Below are 20,580 nucleotides of genomic sequence, written 5' to 3'. Positions count from 1 at the left end.
TATAGGGATATGAGTATGAGGAAGAGGATAGGGATATGAGGAAGAGGATAGGGATATGAGGATGAGGGGATATGAGGAAGAGGATATGGATATGAGTATGAGGATAGGGATGAAGGGATATGAGGAAGAGGATAGGGATATGAGTATGAGGATAGGGATGAGGGGATATGAGGAAGAGGATAGGGATATGAGTATGAGGATAGGGATATGAGTATAGGGATATGAGTATGAGGAAGAGGATATGGATATGAGGATAGGGATGAAGGGATGTGAGGAAGAGGATAGGGATATGAGTATAGGGATATGAGTATGAGGAAGAGGATATGGATATGAGTATAGGGATATGAGTATGAGGAAGAGGATATGAGTATGAGGATAGGGATGAAGGGATATGAGGAAGAGGATAGGGATATGAGTATGAGGATAGGGATGAAGGGATATGAGGAAGAGGATAGGGATATGAGTATGAGGATGGGGATGAAGGGATATGAGGAAGAGGATAGGGATATGAGTATGAGGATAGGGATGAAGGGATATGAGGATGCGATGAGGATAGGATGAGAGCATGTGGTTGCTTTTCCTCTTACTAGGTTTAGGTAAGAAGACGTCTAAAAACAAACTTATGTGGAGCAGAAAAACACAACCAGGAACTGCCTGGTCACCAGGACCGCCGGCCACTTGTCTCCACTCCTGTCCATACATCTGGCCCATCATATGTGGGGCATCTACTTCACAAATGGCGGGCCCTGTCATACAGCAGCAGTATAAAATCTTCCCTACACCGCTTATGTTATTAGAGCTCTGTGCGCTAACCTCACGGTAAAACACAGACCACAGCAAATCTATACTCTTTACAGAAAGCACTACCCCTCCCATGGGAGCATGCTGATGACGTCATATTCAACGCGGCCATTTTTATTTCGGGCGAATGCAAGCTAAATGCTATTATGGCTGCACACTACAAATATGGCTGCTTTGTTTATTCGTTCCCAGCAGGGCGGAGGCAGGAGGGGTAGCAGCGGTGACGAAGCCTGAGAAGGAGGGGCAAGTAAATGCCACAGCAGCCGGTCGCTCAGCACTAGAGGCAGCGAAAACAGCTGTGGGCCGCCAGTGAACAGGGACGCCGGGTATCCTATCCCTTCGACATCCCCTCTGACCCGTGGTGAGCAGTTCTCCGGTCTACCGGGCTCGGTGGCTGTTTGTTGGGGGTACAGACCAACCCCGCTGGGTGAGTGAGTACCAGTGTAAGCGCTCCCCCGGCGTGTAGACGTGGACGCGCCCCATCTCCAGCTGTGACTGCCCCGGCCCCGGGCACCTGTGGTATCAGCAGTGTGGAGTCTGCGGGCATTACTGGGGGGTCTGCGGGTGTTACTGGCATCCGCGGTCTGGATCTGGACCGCGGTCCGCCAGCAGATTACCCCTGGACTAGGTCTTATTTTTGGGGTAGGGCTTATATTGCAGCCCTACCCCCATAATCCTGCTTTATTTTCGGGGAAACACGGTATCTGTATCTATAGTGTGCATGGGTCCTTGCATTGAAATGAACAGTATGTGACTGGTGCACTCAAATGACCTTGCAAAATTGTGCAACTCAATGTTGTTTAATTGAACCTTCAGTCAAAAGTATATACCTTCATAACATTATACATAGGTACATAGTTCAACAGGAAAAAGAATGTCCAGCGCTGTGGATGCACTTAAAAGCTGTTTATTTCTTAGCACAAGTCACAATAACAGGAACGTGAGACGTTCCTTTACTTGTGATTATGACTTCTGCTAAGAAATAAACAGCTTTAAGTGCATCCACAGCGCTGGACATTCTTTTAAGTGCATCCAGCGCCCCCCCGCCCCCCCGCCCCCCCCCCCCCCCCTCCGTGATCCCCCTCTATGGAGCCCTGGCGCATCACGACCCCCCACCCGAAGCAGTGGGCTGCCACGCCCCCTCTATATAGCTTTATGGGGGAGCCGAAGATTGCAGAACGTGCTCTCCCATAGAGCTGTGATGCACCGATGTGGAAGAGAGGCGAAGCTTCATACAGGAGATCGCAGGGTGCCCCAGTGCTTGGATCCCCGCGATCTAAAACATCCCCTATCCTGCGAAAACGGTGGATACGTTTTTGTCTGCGATACTTCTCTTTTAATAAAGTGTGATACAATGATCACATTACCTGCTACCCGTGCATATCACTTGCTATCTTCATCAGTTGTTAGGCTGCATTCACACCACGTTTTTGCGAAACAGTTCCCGTATCAGGTTTTTGAGGAAAAACGGATTCCTCAAAACCTGACTAAACTGTATCAAAACGTGTATACAGTTTAAAACTGTATACGGTTTGAAAACTGACATACGGTTGCATCCGTTTTTAAGAAAAAAAACAATACGTTTTAACTTTTCACTCCATTTTGAATAAAGTTTTACTTGTTTGATTGAAATTCCAAGAAAAAAAAACTGTTCAAAGTCAAAAACCGGATAGAACTGTATGCACATACAGTTCTGTACGGTTCCCATTGACTCCCATGTTAAAAAAAAAAAAAACATATACGGTTTAATACAGTTTTTCAACCGGCCCTAAAACCGTGGTAGACTATGGTTTTGGGTACAGAAAAAAACCTGACAAAACCGTACAGGATGGAAAACAGACACAACCTGATGCATCTTTTGGCATACGGTTTTCAATGGAGAGTCAATACATACGTTTTCCAATAGGGTTCCATACGGTTTTCACATAGAAAATGTATACGGGAACTGTATTGCAAAAAACGTGGTGTGAATGCAGCCCTACTTGTCTCACATTGACTCTGTATCCTAGTCTGTCTAGGCTGAGTTTCGACCTACCATTCCAGTTCACGTGACTTAGTCTTTTATCTCTTCTTTACAGCATTTGCTTGTGGGTAAATATGTCTTCAGCCACTGGTGGAGACAGAGGACTGGAATCATCCTTGGAAGCTAGTATCAGCAGCACGTGTTCATATGGATCCACCCGTGCCAGAATTTTTAAAATTATTGTCATTGGTGATTCCAACGTGGGAAAGACCTGCCTGACCTACCGCTTCTGCACAAGCTATTTCCCTGAGCGGACAGAAGCCACCATTGGTGTGGACTTTAGGGAGAGGTGTGTAGATATAGATGGGGAAAGAATAAAGGTAATGATTAGATCAAATAAAGAGTGCATGAATGGTTAAAGTGACTTTTTTTTATTTTTTATAAGATTAAAGCCTAATGGGGAAGGGGGTACAGGTCTCTAATCTCCAGATATAAGAAGAATCGTTGTTTTCCAGTCCTTAGAGGGGGTTATCTAACCATAGCATGTTGAAAAAAACCACATGGTACAGGCTGTGACCACACAATGTTCCTGCGACTTTGTGACCATTGTCCACAGCATGCTATGATGGTGATAGAGAACCTGCCCCACATCTCCAAAGCTATACTTCCAAGGTGACATATTGGTAGAAATAGAGCAGGGAGGAAAGGTTGTATCAATCCTGCTTCCCAGATTACCCCTTTAAGCCTAAGGCTATGTTCACACACCAGAATTTCTGCATGAATTTATATCCAATACTAGGGATCGACTGATATAGATTTTTATTATTTTTTTTAAGGGCCGATAATCTGTGACCTTTCATTATTGGCAAGGTAATTGCCGATACCGATAATGTCCAAAATCGTGAATATCGGCCAAACCGATAATCTGTTGATCCTTATCTAAAACACTTCAATGGGATTCCGCTGTCCCATTCACAAAGCAGAATTACAGCTGCAGGAAGTGAATTTGCTATAAATTCATGCAGAATTCCGTGCAAAAATACTGCCGTGTGAACATAGCCGAACAGGTAGACCAAGCATTTAAAAAAAAAGAAATTCAATTTTTTCTGAGAACAAGATGAGGCCCAAATGGGTTGTGTTTAGATTAAAATAAACATGGCTGCTTTCCTCCAGAAACCTTTCCATTCTTGTCCATGGGATGATTCCTCCATTAAATGAAGTACTGCAGTACCAGCCTATGAACAAGAGTGGTGCTTTTGTAAGAAAAGAAAAATGTTTCGCCAATCCCCTGGAACACATTTAAACAGGTTTTGTGGGCAAAAAGAGACTTTTGCTTACTGCCTCCTTGTGCATTAAAACAATGTTTAGCTCTGCTGGAAGATCTTGCTGCCCCTGCTCTGCCAGCATCCAATGAGGTCTTGTTCTCCCCAATCACAGAGCTGTCAGAAAGGGAGCACAGCCAGGAAGATCTGACAGCTGGGTCAGTGGGGAAGCAAGGGTGGTAAGTATACACTCTTAATGCACAGGGAAGCAGTAAGCAAACGTTTCTATTTTCCTTTAAAATCACCTTAATTTTAAATGAGTTGTTCCACCATTAAATGAGTACTCCGGTAGAAATGTATTTTTTATTGTTGTTTTTTTTAAATCAACTGGTGCTAGAAAGTTAAACAGACTTGTAAATTACTACTTTAAATTTTTTTTTTAATCCTTACAGTACTTATTAGCTGCTGAAAACTACTGAGGACAATAATTTTCTTTTTGGAACACAGAGCTCTGCTGAATCACCAGCACAGGGCTCTCTGCTGACATCTCTGTACATTTTAAGAACTGTCCAGAGTAGGAGAAAATCCCCATAGCAAACACATGCTGCTCTGGACAGTTCCTAAAATGGACAGAGATGTCAGCAGAGAGCCATGTGCTTGTGATGTTAGCAATGAGCACTGTGTTCCAAAAAGAGAAGAATTTCCTCTGTAGTATTCAGCAGCTAATAAATACTGGAAGGATTAAGATTTTTTTTAATAGAAGTAATTTACAAATCTCTCTAACTTTCTGGCACCAGTTGATTAAAAAAAATAGAAGGAAAAAAAGTTTTCCACCAGAGTACCCCTTTAACACCTATCCCCTAGTCATATGGTAGACAGTAAATGGACTGACAGTGCACCTAACTGCAACTCTTTTCCAACAGAAGATTAACACTATTCCAGCTTTCCAGATCCGCTGCCATCATGCATTTATAATTAATGGTGGGGAAAGCTGATTGATGGCCTATCCACAAGATGGCACCCTGCTGATCAGCTGTTGAGGGACTCACACCCAGCACCACTCCATATCATTCAGCTGTTCTCTACAGCCACAGTTCCTGCATGTAAACAATGTACAAAGCCAAATGTATTGGCTCTGTTGTGTAGTAGTTACTACAGTGCAGCTCCTATTGAAGCAAATAAGAGCTGCACTGCAGTAACCTGCTGCCACCTCGTCACAATGTATGGTGCCATCTACTTCCTGCTCCTAACAACATTGTTTATATCTAGGTGCTCCGGCTGTTCGAAACAGCTGGTCAGTTGAGATACCAGTTTTTGGCACCCCATCAGCCAGCTATCGATGGCCTATCCTGGTAATAGGCAATTAGTTAATTTTCATTAGAAAAAGCTGTTTAAACGGGTACTCTGGTGGAAAATATATATATATATATATATATATATATATATATATATATTGATTTGTAAATTACTTCTGTTTAAAAATCTTAATCCTTCCAGTACTAATCAGCTGCTGTATAATTTTTTTTTTTTTTGTTTCTTTTTGAATTTTTCTGTATGACCACAGTGCTCTCTGCTGACACCTCTGTCCATATCAGGAACTGTCCAGAGCAGGATAGGTTTGCTATGGGGAATTATCCTGCTCTGGACTGGTCCTGACATGGACAGAGCTGTCAGCAGAGAGCACTGTGGTTTGAAAGAAAATAAATTCAAAAAGAAAAAAACTTCCTCTGGTGCATGCAGCAGCTAAGTACTGGTTTCTGGCACTGGTTGATTTAAAAAATAAATAAAAAATTCCACCAGAGTACCCCTTTAAGGAAATCTTCTTTCTGAAATGTCCACCATATTAATACTTTTCATTTTATGCTGCAAACAATGCAGGATCTGTGTATTGAAAAACATGAATCTGGTTTCTATTGCAGATTCAGTTATGGGACACGGCCGGACAAGAACGGTTCCGCAAAAGCATGGTACAACATTACTATAGGAATGTACATGCTGTGGTTTTTGTGTATGACATCACCAACATGGCAAGTTTCCAGAGTCTGCCAGCCTGGATAGAGGAGTGCAAGCGGCATTTACTAACCAATGATGTGCCCAGAATTCTGGTGGGTAATAAGTGTGATCTAAAGGACTCTATTCAAGTACCCACTGACTTGGCCCAAAAGTTTGCTGATTTACACAGCATGCCGATGTTTGAAACCTCTGCCAAGAATACCAATGACCATGTTGAGGCTATATTCATGACACTGGCCCATAAGCTCAAGAGTCACAAGCCACTGGTTTTGAGTCAGCCTCCGGATAATACAGTGGAATTAAATTCTGGAGCCAAGACCTCCTTTCCATGCGGCTGCTAGATTTCTGTTTTTAATAGACTAAAATGTGGAAAGTTCTGTCGACACAGAGGTCTGCTTGGTTACATGGCCACCAAGAAGATGCATGGTTTTATGGAGGTCAACCTAAGGCATGAGCTATTTAGGGGTCTTGCGTTAAGCCTCACTGTAACCATTATTGTAGTGGACTTTTCAGCTACCCAATCATTTTTTTTTCTTTTTCCGTTCCTCGCACACAACCTTTTTTGCAAGTGCCATTTTAATTCTGAGAAGTGTACAATGTCAGTGTGCTTTACTGTACTGCATTTAAGTGTTCTGTCTGTCTTATTGTTTTCTTTTACTTTTGTCTTGCTCTTGTTTCCCATGTTAATGTTGGACAGAAGCTGTGTTTCCAGTAAGCTGGTAGTGCCTTGCTGGATTCAGACCTGCCCATATGGCAGGTTTATCCATGTGCCTGTGACCACATTGCTGCTGCCAGGGTAGGTCTGAAATTGGAAAGAGCTATATCTGAAGCATTGTTCTAGGAAGTCGCTGTGAGTAATGATGAGTGATTGAGTCAAGTAAGGTCATTTCCTTCCTCTTGTGTAGCCAGACAAGCTGAACTGATTCTTGACATAAGAAAACCTGTACATTGCCTGGACTGTGACTGCAAATACTCAAGAACTCATGTGTTGCTAAGACTAGCACAACCTTACTACTTTATGGTTAACCTCGTACTTGTGTCTTTATATTTACAATAGATTACTGCAAAATCTGAAGTTCTGCTTTTCTTTAAGGCAAAGGCTACACACAGACTTTCTGTGCCGCTACTAATTGAATATTTAGAGATAAGAGAAGTTACAGTGATTCGATTCGTCACAAACTTCTCGGCTCAGCGTTTGCTGACTTTAGCCTGAATAAATTAGTTCAGCTTTCAGGTGCTCCAGTGGGCTGGAAAAGGTGGATACAGTCCTAGGAGACTCTTCTAGGACTGTATCCATCTTTCCCTGCCCACCGGAGCACCTGAAAGCTGAACTAATTTATTCAGGCTAAAGTCAGAAAACACTGAGCCGAGAAGTTTGTGACGAATTGGTTTACTGTATGTCCACTCATCTCTAGAACTATTGGGTGATGGCTGTAGTGTAAGTTTGCATACACAGATTGCTTTTCACTGCAGCCATAGTTTTAGTAGTTCAAAATCCTGTAGCACTACAAATATTCACACTTTAGCTGTGGCCTAAGGTTAGGGCTTCACACAGATGTTTTGTAGCATGATTTTCAATGTTAACTATGAAGCTGCAGCTGTTGTCCAAAGGAACCTGTTTAGTTGCAAGCAACTTGGTGCACTTTTCGACTTAACCCAAAATTGCCAGCAAGTATGGGTTTAGGAGGGGATGAAAACCAGAACATTCTCACCCCTCCGAGTTAATCTGTGTCCAGATGCTGCTCCAGAGTACCTGGCAAAAGCGCCATCTCTGCTACATATTGTGCGTGGGGCTTGGCATGTGACCAATGAAGGCAATCATTAGCGGCAGTATTGTGTGTATGGGAATTGTCAAGCCCAGAAAAAACTTTAAAAGGGAAAAAAGCTCAAATATGTACATAACCTTTTTAAATGTCATTTTAACTGTATAAAAGCACTACCATCATGTCTGCCATTCAGATCGTCTTTTGCTTTGTACTTGTGATAGAAAATGCACTAAATATTTTACAAGTCTCGTTAAAACAGGGAATACTGGGTTAAACCAGCCATGTCTTATAGTTCAAAATATATGTACTGTATATACTATGGGGGAGATTTATCAAAACTTGTGGAAAGGAAAAGTTGCCCATAGCAACCAATCAGATCACTTTTCACTTTGCAGAGGCCTTGTTAAAAATGAAAGAAGTGATCTGATTCGTTGATATGGGCAAATCTCCCCAGTTATCCTTAAAATTCTAACAGTACTTTTAGAGTGACTCTTGGGTAAGGCCGACTTTACATAACTGCAGTAAGGATTGTATTTCTTGCTTAAATGGAATCAAAAAGGAAGAAAGGGAACCTTTGATCTTTCTATGATGAAATAAGGTCTGCTGTTATTACAACTGGGAGAATGCAGCCTTACTATTGTCTTACTGTTTTACCTTCTATTTTTCTAATCTAGATATGGAAAGAGATCCCAAAAGGATATAAGTGAGTGTGTTTCCAAACTTTCTCTTATTCTTTCTTTAAGGATAAGAACTAAGATGGTAGTGGGCACCTCTGATGCGTCGAGAGCTGAGTCTGCTCAGTAGCTGAAATACAGAAGTAGATTAGTATTCAATTTAGATGATTATGCACCAGTGTTAAAGGGGTACTTTGCTGCTAGACTTCTTATCCCCTATCCAAAGGATAGGGGATAAGATGTTTGCTAGTGGGGGTCCTGCTGCTGGGTCCCCCCTGAGATCTCCCGCAGCCCCTGGCATTCTAAACAAACGCTGGGTTCCTGCAGCAGTGGTCGTGATGTCATGACCACGCCCCCTCATGATGTCACGGTCACCCCCCCTCCATTCATGTCTATAGGAGGGGGCGTGTTGGACGACACGCTCCCTCCCATAGACATGAATGGAGGGAATGTGGCCATGACGTCACGGCCTCCGGCTACGAGCGTTCTGAACAGCATTCAGGATGCTGGAGCACCGGAATACCCCTTTAAAGGCTATCTGCTGGCTGCAGTCCTTCTAGAGACCTCACTGGGACTAAAATATCAGCCTCACTCGGCCACGTTTGTATAACTTCAGATGGATTTGCTAACAGCCAAGTGTAGTATGTGGCTTTTCTGGCAATTTGTCAGCACAATCTGGAATTTGTCTTTTTTTTTTAGACCAGTGTAGTGCCACATTTTTTTCCTTTACCAAGTCTAACACTTCCTGCTGTAGAAATTTTGTAAGAGTATGGTACAGAACTGTTCTGTTGAATTATTTAAATCTTGTTAATTCTTGCCCTATCTATATGACTGTGAATACTGATATCATGCATGTGTATATTATCTGACAGAAAGGAATAATATTAACAGAAAAGAAATGTTATCAATGGATTTGTGAAATGCCAGTTTAGTTTAGTTTTTTTTTTTTTTTTTTTAGCCCCTGATGTTATGAGAATAGCTACTGTAGAACATCTAGATGTCATTGGACCCAAAGTACCACACCAAAATAATGTGGTTGCAGCAGTGTTGTCCTACATGTTCAAAGTAAAATGCTGTGTAAGACTGTCACCTGCATAGTTTCAACGTTATTTCTAGTCCAGTAGATTCTGGGTCTATGCTTTGTAAAAATTCTAGTAAACCCAGCAAACTGAATTTTTAAACAATGTACTAATCTATCTTCACGTTGGGCCACCAGTTTGGGACAGGTGGGGGTTAATGCACCGATCTGGAGAGTGAAACTTCCAGATCCTTCTCTGTAATTAGTCCAGACATCCAAGTCCAAATCCCTAGGATAGGTCATAAATGTAACAAGCCTATCCTGTGGCCAATATGCAGCAGATGAGTACATTTATACAGGTTTGGCTATGACATATGAATGGTCCTTTTGCTTTGCTGATCAGAAAGAGGTCTCACTCTGTGACCCGCACTAATCACCCACATTGATGGCCTATGGGGATCAACAAAATTGTAAAAAAAAAATAAAAAAACAAAAACTCCTGTAATATGTATTTAAAATTTGAACTTTGAAAAAATAAGGGAATAAGACTAGGGTTACATCTTGAATTTGGCTGTGTCATGGTTAATGTGGCCAAAGATCACTAGGTTGCACTTCCTGAATCAAGCAGCATCGCAGTGACTGTAAGTGAATAGTCATGTTGAGACTTGCTAGTGACTGACCAGAAATCCATCCCCAATTTATTTCTGGTATTTGTTAGGTCATGGTTGTGACCAGATGTGGGTCGCAAAGTGGCCCCAGTCACTTAGATGCCGTTCAGCAAGATTTAGAGAGGGTGATCCAGCAATCTTAAGCAATGAGATTAATATTGCAGCCAAAGCTGCCATGCAGCTCTAGCCTTACACTTCTAGAAGTGAGGGAAAAGACAGCATTCAGTGCTTATACTTGAAATAATGATTTTTCTGCATTTTCTGTTTTTACCTATGTCTCACTGATCTGGCATATCTAGTTTTATCAATTGAAATGCCAACATGCTAGTTTTATTTTCAGGGTTTTAAAAATGATACCTCTTTTACTATACATATGCCGTTTTATAAAGCAAATTTAAACAAGGCTACATGCATCATCAATACTAATGAGCATCATAATGGACCCAAAGTACGTATTACCAATATATGAAGTAAATGGGAGTTTTGGGTATGCATTTTATATATTTATTTGCCAAAAGTTCATGGACTATGCAATGTCTTTCTAGTATGTGTGTCTGTTGTCTTGTTTTAGTATATGTTTCACTGGCTCCTCATAAAGGTATGTGTTCAACCATGAAATTGCTGCTTTAGAAAATGTTACACCTTAACTCTTTGTGGTTTCTAATGCTTCACATTCTTTTTATTTGTATGACTTTCCCCTGAACTTAAAGATTCCAATAAAAAAAGTTGCTAATAAATAGTATGAAACACTTTGATTTGTTTGAAGATCTGGGCAAAAGCAATGAGATAGAGAAATTAAACCTAATTCTTAGACAGTATAAACTTAGACTAGACAGACCTAAGAATGTGCTAGAATAAGTGGTGGTCCAGGCTTTTTGGAAATCTGGGGAATCTTTAAAAACTTTTTTTTTTTGGACTCATACATTATGGTGTTATATGTAAGCCACACCCCTTCAAACAAGATACAATAGTGTATAAAACACAAAAACTTGGTGCAAGGCATTTAAAGGCTAACCATGGCAACTCCATAGGCCCCTGTAAAAACGATAGGTGTGCAGAATTGCTGTAAGTCCAGTTAACTTGTATTGCTATACCACTTACTTTAGCATTGGTCAACGGAGTTGCCAGTAGTTTGAACACATACCCTGCTGCCACAATTAAATGATAGTTACCCTTTAAGCCAAGTTTTTGGTGCTCAGTTTTATTGATCTCCCTGATGTATTATAACAAAGCTTTGCAACCATCTTATTGGTACTATATTGAATAAATCTCTGCAATCAATGTAATATTACAAGTCTTATAACCTCTAAACAATTTTCTGGTTACAATTTGTAATTGGCTCAAGTTATGTTCACAGGGTGAATAAGCTGTGGATTTCTACCACTGATCTTTAATATGCACACAATTTTGTGCAGATCTCTGTGTGAACATACCTGCAGAAATCTTTAGCTGCATCTACTACAACCTAACCACTTGAAAAATAATTTGTCAAGTGCTTTCCTTGTGTATTTATCAGCTTCTACACTGCTCCCAAAAAAATAAAGGGAACACTTTAAACATTACAATGTAACACCAAGTCAATCACACTTCTGTGAAATCACACTGTCCAACAGGTGGAAATTATAGCCAATTAGCAAGACACCCCAATAAAGGAGGCCAAAATCTAACCTAATACAAGTTAGTGAGTCCAACATCGAGTTAGTTTGGGATATATATAATATATATATATATATCCTGGCCAAGTTAAAGAATTAGATCTACTAGTTGAAGAAATAACTAAAATGACAATGAAAGAAGAAGTTATCATTATGGGAGGCTTCAATCTTCCGGATATAAACTGGAAAACCAAAATGGCTAGTTCTGCCAGGAGTCCAGCTTTTGTAAATTCCCTACTGGGATTATCTCTACAACAAGTGGTTGAGGAGCCAACCCGGAGGGAGGCTATTTTGGATTTGGTGTTCACTAGATCCAAAGCTTTTGCCTACAATAACATCATCTACCAAATCCCCATTTGTGAACACCAGTCAGTGAGATTAGCTTTGGATCTAGTGATCACCAGTCAGTGAGATTAGTTATAAATGAGTCCCTATCAGACTGGAACAGATTACATGGAGTCCAGGAGAAATGGGACTACTTAAGAGACGCATTATTGAAGGCAACAGAAAATTGCATTAGACTTGTCAGTAAAAGTGGAAAAAGGAAGAGACCACTGTGGTACTCAGCAGAAGTGGCCAAAATCATAAAAAATAAAAATAAGCTATAATTTAGCAATTATAAAACATCCCAGAGCAATGAAGATAGGGAAATCTACAAGACTAGGCAGAAAGAGGCCAAGCAAGTTATAAGAACTTTTAAAGTGCAGGCAGAAGAAAAACTAGCTCAGTCTGTGAAAAAAGGGGATAAGACATTCTTCAGATATATAAATGAAAACAAGGAATAACAAAGGAAGGAAGGTATGTACAGGGTGGGCCATTTATTTGGATACACCTTAATAAAATGGGAATGGTTGGTGATATTAACTTCTGGTTTGTGGCACATATATGTGAGGGGGGGAAACTTTTCAAGATGGGTGGTGACTATGGTGGCCATTTTGAATCCAACTTTTGTTTTTTTTTTTCAATAGGAAGAGGATCATGTGACGCATCACTTATTGGGAATTTCACAAGAAAAACAATGATGTGCTTGGTTTTAACATAACTTTTTAATCTTCCATGAGTTATTTACAAGTTTCTGACCACTTATAAAATGTGTTCAATGTGCTGGCCGTTGTGTTGGATTGTCAATGCAACCCTCTTCTCCCACTCTTCACACACTGATAGCAACACCGCAGGAGAAATGCTAGCACAGGTATCCCTACTGAATAATATGTAGATTACAGTGCTCATAGATATTCAGGGCTCACAGGTGATTTCTTCTCTGATCGGAGTCGTTCACTTCTCTTTTCCATCTGGCCCAGACCATCATGATGGTTTCTCCCTGTCACAACTCTTCACCACAAAAAACAAAAAAAAATATTATATATGGCTCTGTACTTTTCTAGCACCATCCTATCTCCCCCCCCCCCCCCCCCCACAAATTCCTCCAGTCTCACACACACAAATTCCTCCAGTCTCACACACAATGCCCCCAGCAGTCTGACACATGCACACAATGCCCCCAGCAGCCTGACACATGCACACAATACCCCCAGCAGCCTCATACACGCACACCATGCCCCCAGTAGCCTCTCACACGCACACAATGCCCCCAGCAGCCTCACACACAATGCCCTCAGCAGTCTCACACACACATATAGTTACATAGTTAGTATGGTTGAAAAAAGACATACGTCCATCAAGTCCAACCAGGGGATTGAAGGGAAGGATGTAAGGGGATAAGGGAAAGGGATGTAGTTTTATAATTCTGCATAAGCATTAATGTTATTTTGTTCCAGGAATGTATCTAACCCTGTTTTAAAGCTGTTAATTGTTCCTGCTGTGACCAGTTCCTGAGGTAGACCGTTCCATAAATTCACAGTCCTCACGGTAAAGAAGGCGTGCCGCCCCTTTAGACTAAACCTTTTCTTCTCCAGACGGAGGGAGTGCCCCCTCGTCCTTTGGGGGGGGGGGGGGGGGTTTAACCTGGAACAGTTTTTCTCCATATTTTTTGTATGGGCCATTTATATACTTATATACGTTTATCATATCCCCCCTTAAACGTCTCTTCTCAAGACTAAACAATTGTAACTCCTTTAATCGCTCCTCATAGCTAAGATGTTCCATGCCCCATATTAGTTTAGTCGCGCGTCTCTGCACCCTTTCCAACTCCGCTGTGTCCCTTTTATGAACAGGCGACCAAAACTGAACAGCATATTCCAGGTGAGGCCGTACCAATGCTTTATAAAGGGGGAGTATTATGTCCCTGTCCCTTGAGTCCATGCCTCTTTTGATACATGACAATATCCTGCCGGCTTTGGAAGCAGCAGCCTGACATTGCATGCTATTCTGTAGTCTGTGATCTACAAGTACACCCAGATCCTTCTCTACCAGTGACTCTGACAGTTTAATCCCTCCTAAGACATACGACGCATGCAGGTTATTAGTACCCAGATGCATAACTTTACATTTATCCACATTGAACCTCATTTGCCAAGTGGATGCCCAGACACTTAGTCTATCCAAGTCATCTTGTAACTTATGCACATCCTCTATAGACTGTACCGTGCTACAAAGCTTGGTGTCATCTGCAAAGATAGAAACAGAGCTGTTAATACCATCCTCTATATCATTGATAAATAAATTAAACAGCAGCGGGCCCAGTACTGAACCTTGGGGTACACCACTAATAACCGGGGACCAATCAGAGTACGAATCTTTGACCACCACTCTCTGGGTACGATCCATGAGCCAGTGTTCAATCCAGTTACAAACTAAAGTTTCCAAGCCCAAGGACCTTAACTTACCTGTCAGACGTCTGTGAGGGACCGTATCAAACGCTTTGGCAAAATCCAGAAACACTATATCCACAGCCATTCCTCTGTCAAGGCTTCTACTCACCTCTTCATAAAAGCAAATTAGATTGGTTTGACAACTTCTATCCTTAGTAAACCCATGCTGGCTATCACTTATAATACTATTATCCCCTATGTATTCCTGTATGTAATCCCTTATAAGTCCTTCAAACAATTTAACCACAATGCACGTTAGACTTACCGGTCTATAATTGCCTGGCGAAGACCTAGAGCCCTTCTTGAAGATTGGTACCACATTAGCCTTGCGCCAGTCCCTTGGCACAATACCAGACACCAGAGAATCTCTAAATATCATGAACAAGGGTACAGATATTACTGAACTTACCTCTCTAAGAACTCTTGGGTGTAGTCCATCCGGCCCTGGAGATTTGCTTACATTTACTTTACTTAACTTACCTTGTACCATCTCTACATTAAGCCAGTTCAATACATTATATGATGTGTTACCAGCACTGACCTGGCCAATGTCAGCTCCTTCTTCCATAGTATATACAGAACTAAAGAACCCATTCAGTAGCTCCGCCTTCTCTTGATCGCCCGTGACAACCTCCCCATTATCATTATTAAGGGGTCCTACATGCTCTGTCCTTGGTTTTTTTGTATTTATATATCTAAAAAAATATTTAGGATTAGTTTTGCTTTCTTTGGCCACCTGTCTCTCATTTAGAATTTTTGCTGTTTTTATTACATTTTTACAGATTTTATTAAGCTCCTTGTACTGTTTAAATGTTATAGCTGACCCATCAGATTTGTATTTTTTGAAGGCTATTTTTTTGTTGTTTATTGCTCTTTTAACATCATTTGTCAGCCATGTAGGATTTAGTTTTAGTCGCTTATATTTGTTCCCCTTTGGTATATATTTAGATGTATAGTTATTTAGAGTTGATTTAAAGATGTCCCATTTACCTTCTGTATCAGTATTTGAGAACACCTCCCCCCAGTCTATGTCCTGTAGTGCAGCCCTCAGCCCAGGGAAGTTTGCCTTTTTAAAGTTATATGTTTTTGCCTTCCCCGCCTGTCTTTGTTTTCTACATTTTAAGTCAAAAGTAACTATATTGTGGTCGCTATTACCAAGGTTTTCCCTCACAGTTACATTACCAATCAGCTCTGTGTTGTTGGAAATGATCAGATCCAACAAGGCATCACTTCTTGTTGGGTCCTCCACAAACTGGCCCATAAAATTATCCTGCAATAAATTTAGGAATTTTCTCCCCTTTGTAGTTTTAGCCAACCCCCGGCCCCAATCTATATCTGGATAGTTAAAATCTCCCATTATTACCACTGTACCTGCCCGGGCGGCCCTCTCTATTTGTTTATACAGCCGACCTTCTATCTCTTCAGTGATATTAGGGGGTCTGTAGATTACACCAAATATAATTTTTTCAGTATTTCCCTCCTTTTGTAATTCTACCCACAGTGATTCCACCTCCTCAAAATCATCACACACTATGGCATCGTTCACACTGACTTTCATACCACTTCTTACATACAGACAGACTCCACCACCTTTTCTGTTCATTCTATCCTTGCGAAACAATGTATACCCCTGCAGATTAACAGCCCAGTCATGCGAGGAGTCCAGCCATGTCTCAATGACCCCAACTATATCAATATGTTCCTCCAGTATCAAGGCCTCAAGCTCCCCCATTTTATTTGCTAGGCTTCTGGCATTTGTGAACATACACTTTACATTTCCATTAAGTTTTACACATATAGTCTCACTAATGGGATTTTCAGAGTTATTGGGGTTAATGTCATTTTTTGAGTTATAAGGGCTAATTGTACTATTTAAGTTATTGGGGCTAATGGGATTTTTTTGAGTTATTGGGTCTAACGTTATTATTTAAGTTATTGGGGCTAACAGTATTTTTTGAGTTAATGCGGCTTATTGTAGTTATTGAATTATTGGGGCTAATGGAATTTTTTGAATTATTGGGATTACAATTTTTCGGGCTAGATTTATTTTTACAGCTGGTTTGTAACGCATGAATCTCCTTATCCACTGCTCTTAACCTCCCCCCACAGGACTCCTCTCCACCCACCATTATGTCCTGACCCCTCTCTAACCTATCCATCCCACTGTCTGCTTTCTTTGCTTTATTATCCTCCCCCCACTCACCTAGTTTAAATACTCAGCCACCCCTTCCAGGATTCTCTCCCCCAGCACAGCAGACCCCCTTCCATTCAGGTGCAAATTATCGCACGCACACAATGCCCCCAGCAGCCTCACACATGCACACAATACCCCCAGCAGCCTCACACATGCACACAATGCCCCCAGCAGCCTCACACATGCACACAATGCCCCCAGCAGCCTCACACAGACACAGTGCCTCCAGCCACCCACCAACTCACGCCTTTAGCCTTCCACCCAAATGCCTCCAGCCATCCACGTTGCTTCCAGCCTCCTAGTGACATTGCCTTCATTCCCCCGCCATTGCTTCCATTCACCCCCCCACCCCTGCTTCTATTCAACCCCCCCATCCACCCTGCCACTGCGTCCATTGACCCCTCAGCCACCCACTGCTTCCATTCACTCTGTAGCCACCCATCCACCTTTGCCACTGATTCCATTCACCCGCAGCCACCCAACCACCCACCCCTGCTTCCATTCAAACTGCCCCTGCCCGTTTAAATTCAACCCTCCCCTGCTTACATTCAAACCCCTTCCTTTGTGCCCGTTCTCTTAAAAAAAATCCTGCTTCCATTCACCGCCCCTGCTTCCCCACCACTCCTGCCCCTCCTTCTGTTCACCCCACTGCTCCCGCCCGTTTCCATTTACCCCACAGCTCCTGCCCCTGGTTCCATTCAACCCCCCCCCCCCCTTGCTTTCATTCAAATCCCCTCGTGATTTTATTCAACCCCCCCCTGCTTCTGCCCCTGCTTTCATTCAAACCCCTCCTGCTTTCACTCAACCCCCCCCCTGCTTCTGCCCTTGCTTTCATTCAACCCCCCCTGTTTTCATTCAACCCCTGCTTCTGCTCATGCTTTCGCCCCTGCTTTTATTCAAATACAGTGAAGGAGTTTAAACATGCATGGGATAAGCATAAGGCTATCCTTCATATAAGATAGGGCCAGGAACTATTGATAGGATTCAGATTATTGGGAAGACTAGATGGGCCAAATGGTTCTTATCTGCCAACACTTTCTATGTTCTGTAGGTGGTGACCAGAGACGACTTCTCAGTTCCTATGCTTCCTGGCTGATGTTTTGGTCACTTTTGAATGGTGGCGGGACTTTCCCTCTAGTGGTAGCATGAGAGGGAGTCTACAACCCACACAAGTGGCTCAAGTAGTGCAGCTCATCCAGGATGGAACATCAATGCGAGCTGTGCCAAGAAGGTTTGCTGTGTCTTTCAGTGTAGTGTCCAGAGCATAGAGACGCTACCAGGAGACAGGCCAGTACATCAAGGGATGTGGGGGAGGCCATAGGAGGGCAATAACCCAGCAGCAGGACCGTTACCTCCGCCTTTGTGCAAGGAGGAGCACAGCCAGAGTGCTGTAAAATGACCTCCAGCAGGCCACAATTGTGCATGTGTCCACTCAAATGGTCAGAAACGGACTCCATGAGGGTGGTATGAGGGCCTGACGTCCACAGGTGGGGGTTGTGCTTACAGCTCAACACCGTGCAGGACGTTTGGCATTTGCCAGAGTACACCAAGATTGGCAAATTCGCCACTGGCACCTTGTGTTCTTCACAGATGAAAGTAGGTTTACACTGAGCACATGTGACAGATGTGGCAGAGTTTGGAGACGCCGTGGAGAACGTTCTGCAGCCTGCAACATCATCCAGCATGACCAGTTTGGCAGTGGGTCAGTAATGATGTGGGGTGGCATTTCTTTGGGGGGCCGCACAACACTCCATGTGCTTGCCAGAGGTAACCTGCCTGCTATTAGGTACCGAGATGAGATCCTCAGACCCCTTGTAACATAGTAACATAGTTCATAAGGTCGAAAAAAGACCAAAGTCCATCAAGTTCAACCTATAACCCTAATGAGTCCCTACTGATTTGATATTGATCTAATATCCATAACCTGTAATGTTATTATTCTCCAAAAATGCATCCAGAGCCCTTTTTAAATTCTTTTACAGAGTTCACCTTGACCACCACCTCCGGGAGAGAATTCCACAGTCTCCCTGCTCTTACGGTAAAGAACCCCCGTCTGTGCTGGTGTAGAAACCTTCTTTCCTCTAGACGTAGAGGATGCCCCCTTGTTCTAGATACAGTCCTGGGTATAAATAGATCATGGGAGAGATCTTTGTAAGGTCCCCTGATATATTTATACATACCGTATATACTCGAGTATAAGCCGACCCGAGTATAAGCCGAGACCCCTAATTTAAACCCAAAATCCCAGGAAAAGTTATTGACTCGAGTATAAGCCTAGGGTGGGAAATACATCACCCCCCCCCTGTCATCATCCAGACCCGTCATTAACATCATCATCACCGCCTGTCATCATCCAGACCCTCATCATCATCGCCTGTCATCATCCCCTTGTCATCATCCCACACATCCCCCCCTTCATCATCCCCTTGTCATCATCCCCACCCCCCTTCATCATCCCCTTGTCATCATCCCACACATCCCCCTTCAACATCCCCTTGTCATCATCCCCAACCCCCCTTCCTCATCCCCTTGTCATCATCCCACCCCCCCTTCATCATCCCCTTGTCATCATCCCCACCCCCCTTCATCATCCCACACCCCCCCCCTTCATCATCCTCCTCTCATCATCCGCCCTCAGTGGTCTTCAACCTGCGGACCTCCGGAGGTTTCAAAACTACAACTCCCAGCAAGCCCGGGCAGCCATCGGCTGTCCGGGCTTGCTGGGAGTTGTAGTTTTGAAACCTCCGGAGGTCCGCAGGTTGAAGACCACTGCGGCCTTCGACATCATCCAGCCCCCTCTCACCCCCCTTTAGTTCTGTACAGTACTCACCTCCACTCGGCGCTGGTCCGGTGCTGCAGGACTGTCCGGTGGGGAGGTGGTCCGGTGGGATAGTGGTTCCGGGCTGCTATCTTCACTGGGGGCGCCTCTTCTCCGCGCTTCCGGCCCGGTATAGAGGCATTGCCTTGACAATGACGCAGAAGTACGTTGGCAATGAACGTACCTCTGCGTCGTTGTCAAGGCAACGCCTCTATTCTGGGGCCGGGCCCGAAGCGCTTAGAAGAGGCCTCCCCGGTGAAGATAGCAGCCCGGAACCACTATCCCACCGGACCACCTCCTCTCCGGACAGTCCTGCAGCACCGGACCAGCGCCGAGCGGAGGCGAGTACTGTACAGAACTAAAGGGGGGTGAGAGGGGGCTGGATGATGTCGAAGGCCGCAGTGGTCTTCAACCTGCGGACCTCCGGAGGTTTCAAAACTACAACTCCCAGCAAGCCCGGACAGCCGATGGCTGCCCGGGCTTGCTGGGAGTTGTAGTTTTGAAACCTCTGGAGGTCCGCAGGTTGAAGACCACTGCGGGTCGAGAGTTCACTCGAGTATAAGCCGAGGGGGGTGTTTTCAGCACGAAAAATCGTGCTGAAAAACTCGGATTATACTCGAGTATATACGGTAGTTATAAGGTCGCCCCTAAGCCTTCTTTTTTCTAAACTAAATAACCCTAATTCTGATAATCTTTCTGGGTCCTGTAGTCCTCCCATTCCCCGTATTACCCTGGTTGCCCGTCTTTGAACCCTCTCCAGCTCCACTATATCTTTCTTGTACACTGGAGTCCAGTACTGTACACAGTATTCTATGTGTGGTCTGACTAGTGATTTGTACAGCAGTAGAATTATTTCCTTGTGGGCATCTATGCCCCTATTCATGCACACCATGATTTTATTTGCCTTGGCAGCAGCTGCCCGACACTGGTCATTACAGCTAAATTAACTATTAACGAAGACTCCCAAGTCCTTTTCC

The 20,580-nt window shown here is 43.2% G+C and overlaps 2 protein-coding genes across 4 annotated transcripts in view; one reads left to right on the top strand and one right to left on the bottom strand.

The window, feature by feature from the left end:
- Window positions 1-1,314, bottom strand: part of LOC130360585 (malate synthase-like) — an 87,813-nt gene extending 86,499 nt beyond the window's left edge. Inside the window, exon 1 of the mRNA XM_056563150.1 lies at window positions 1,241-1,314. The gene's annotated coding sequence lies outside the window, so the exon portion shown is untranslated. The remainder of the gene's footprint in view (window positions 1-1,240) is intronic.
- On the top strand, window positions 883-10,905 carry RAB33B (RAB33B, member RAS oncogene family). 3 transcript variants are annotated; one of them, XM_056563194.1, is made up of 5 exons: window positions 883-1,228; window positions 2,880-3,144; window positions 5,946-6,131; window positions 8,480-8,508; window positions 9,438-10,905. In XM_056563194.1, exons 2-5 carry the CDS (start codon window positions 2,899-2,901, stop codon window positions 9,442-9,444), a joined length of 468 nt encoding a protein of 155 aa, XP_056419169.1. In that variant the 5' UTR covers window positions 883-1,228; window positions 2,880-2,898; the 3' UTR covers window positions 9,445-10,905. The 3 variants fall into 3 exon arrangements, with proteins under 3 accessions (XP_056419169.1, XP_056419163.1, XP_056419155.1); XM_056563188.1 differs by lacking the exons at window positions 8,480-8,508; window positions 9,438-10,905 and having other exon boundaries at window positions 898-1,162; window positions 5,946-6,979; XM_056563180.1 differs by lacking the exons at window positions 8,480-8,508; window positions 9,438-10,905 and having other exon boundaries at window positions 899-1,228; window positions 5,946-6,979.
- Window positions 10,906-20,580: the final 9,675 nt, after the last annotated feature.

This window comes from Hyla sarda, chromosome 1, assembly GCF_029499605.1.
Source record: "Hyla sarda isolate aHylSar1 chromosome 1, aHylSar1.hap1, whole genome shotgun sequence".
Taxonomy (NCBI): Eukaryota; Metazoa; Chordata; class Amphibia; order Anura; family Hylidae; genus Hyla; species Hyla sarda.
This window is presented reverse-complemented; position numbering and strand designations above follow the sequence as displayed.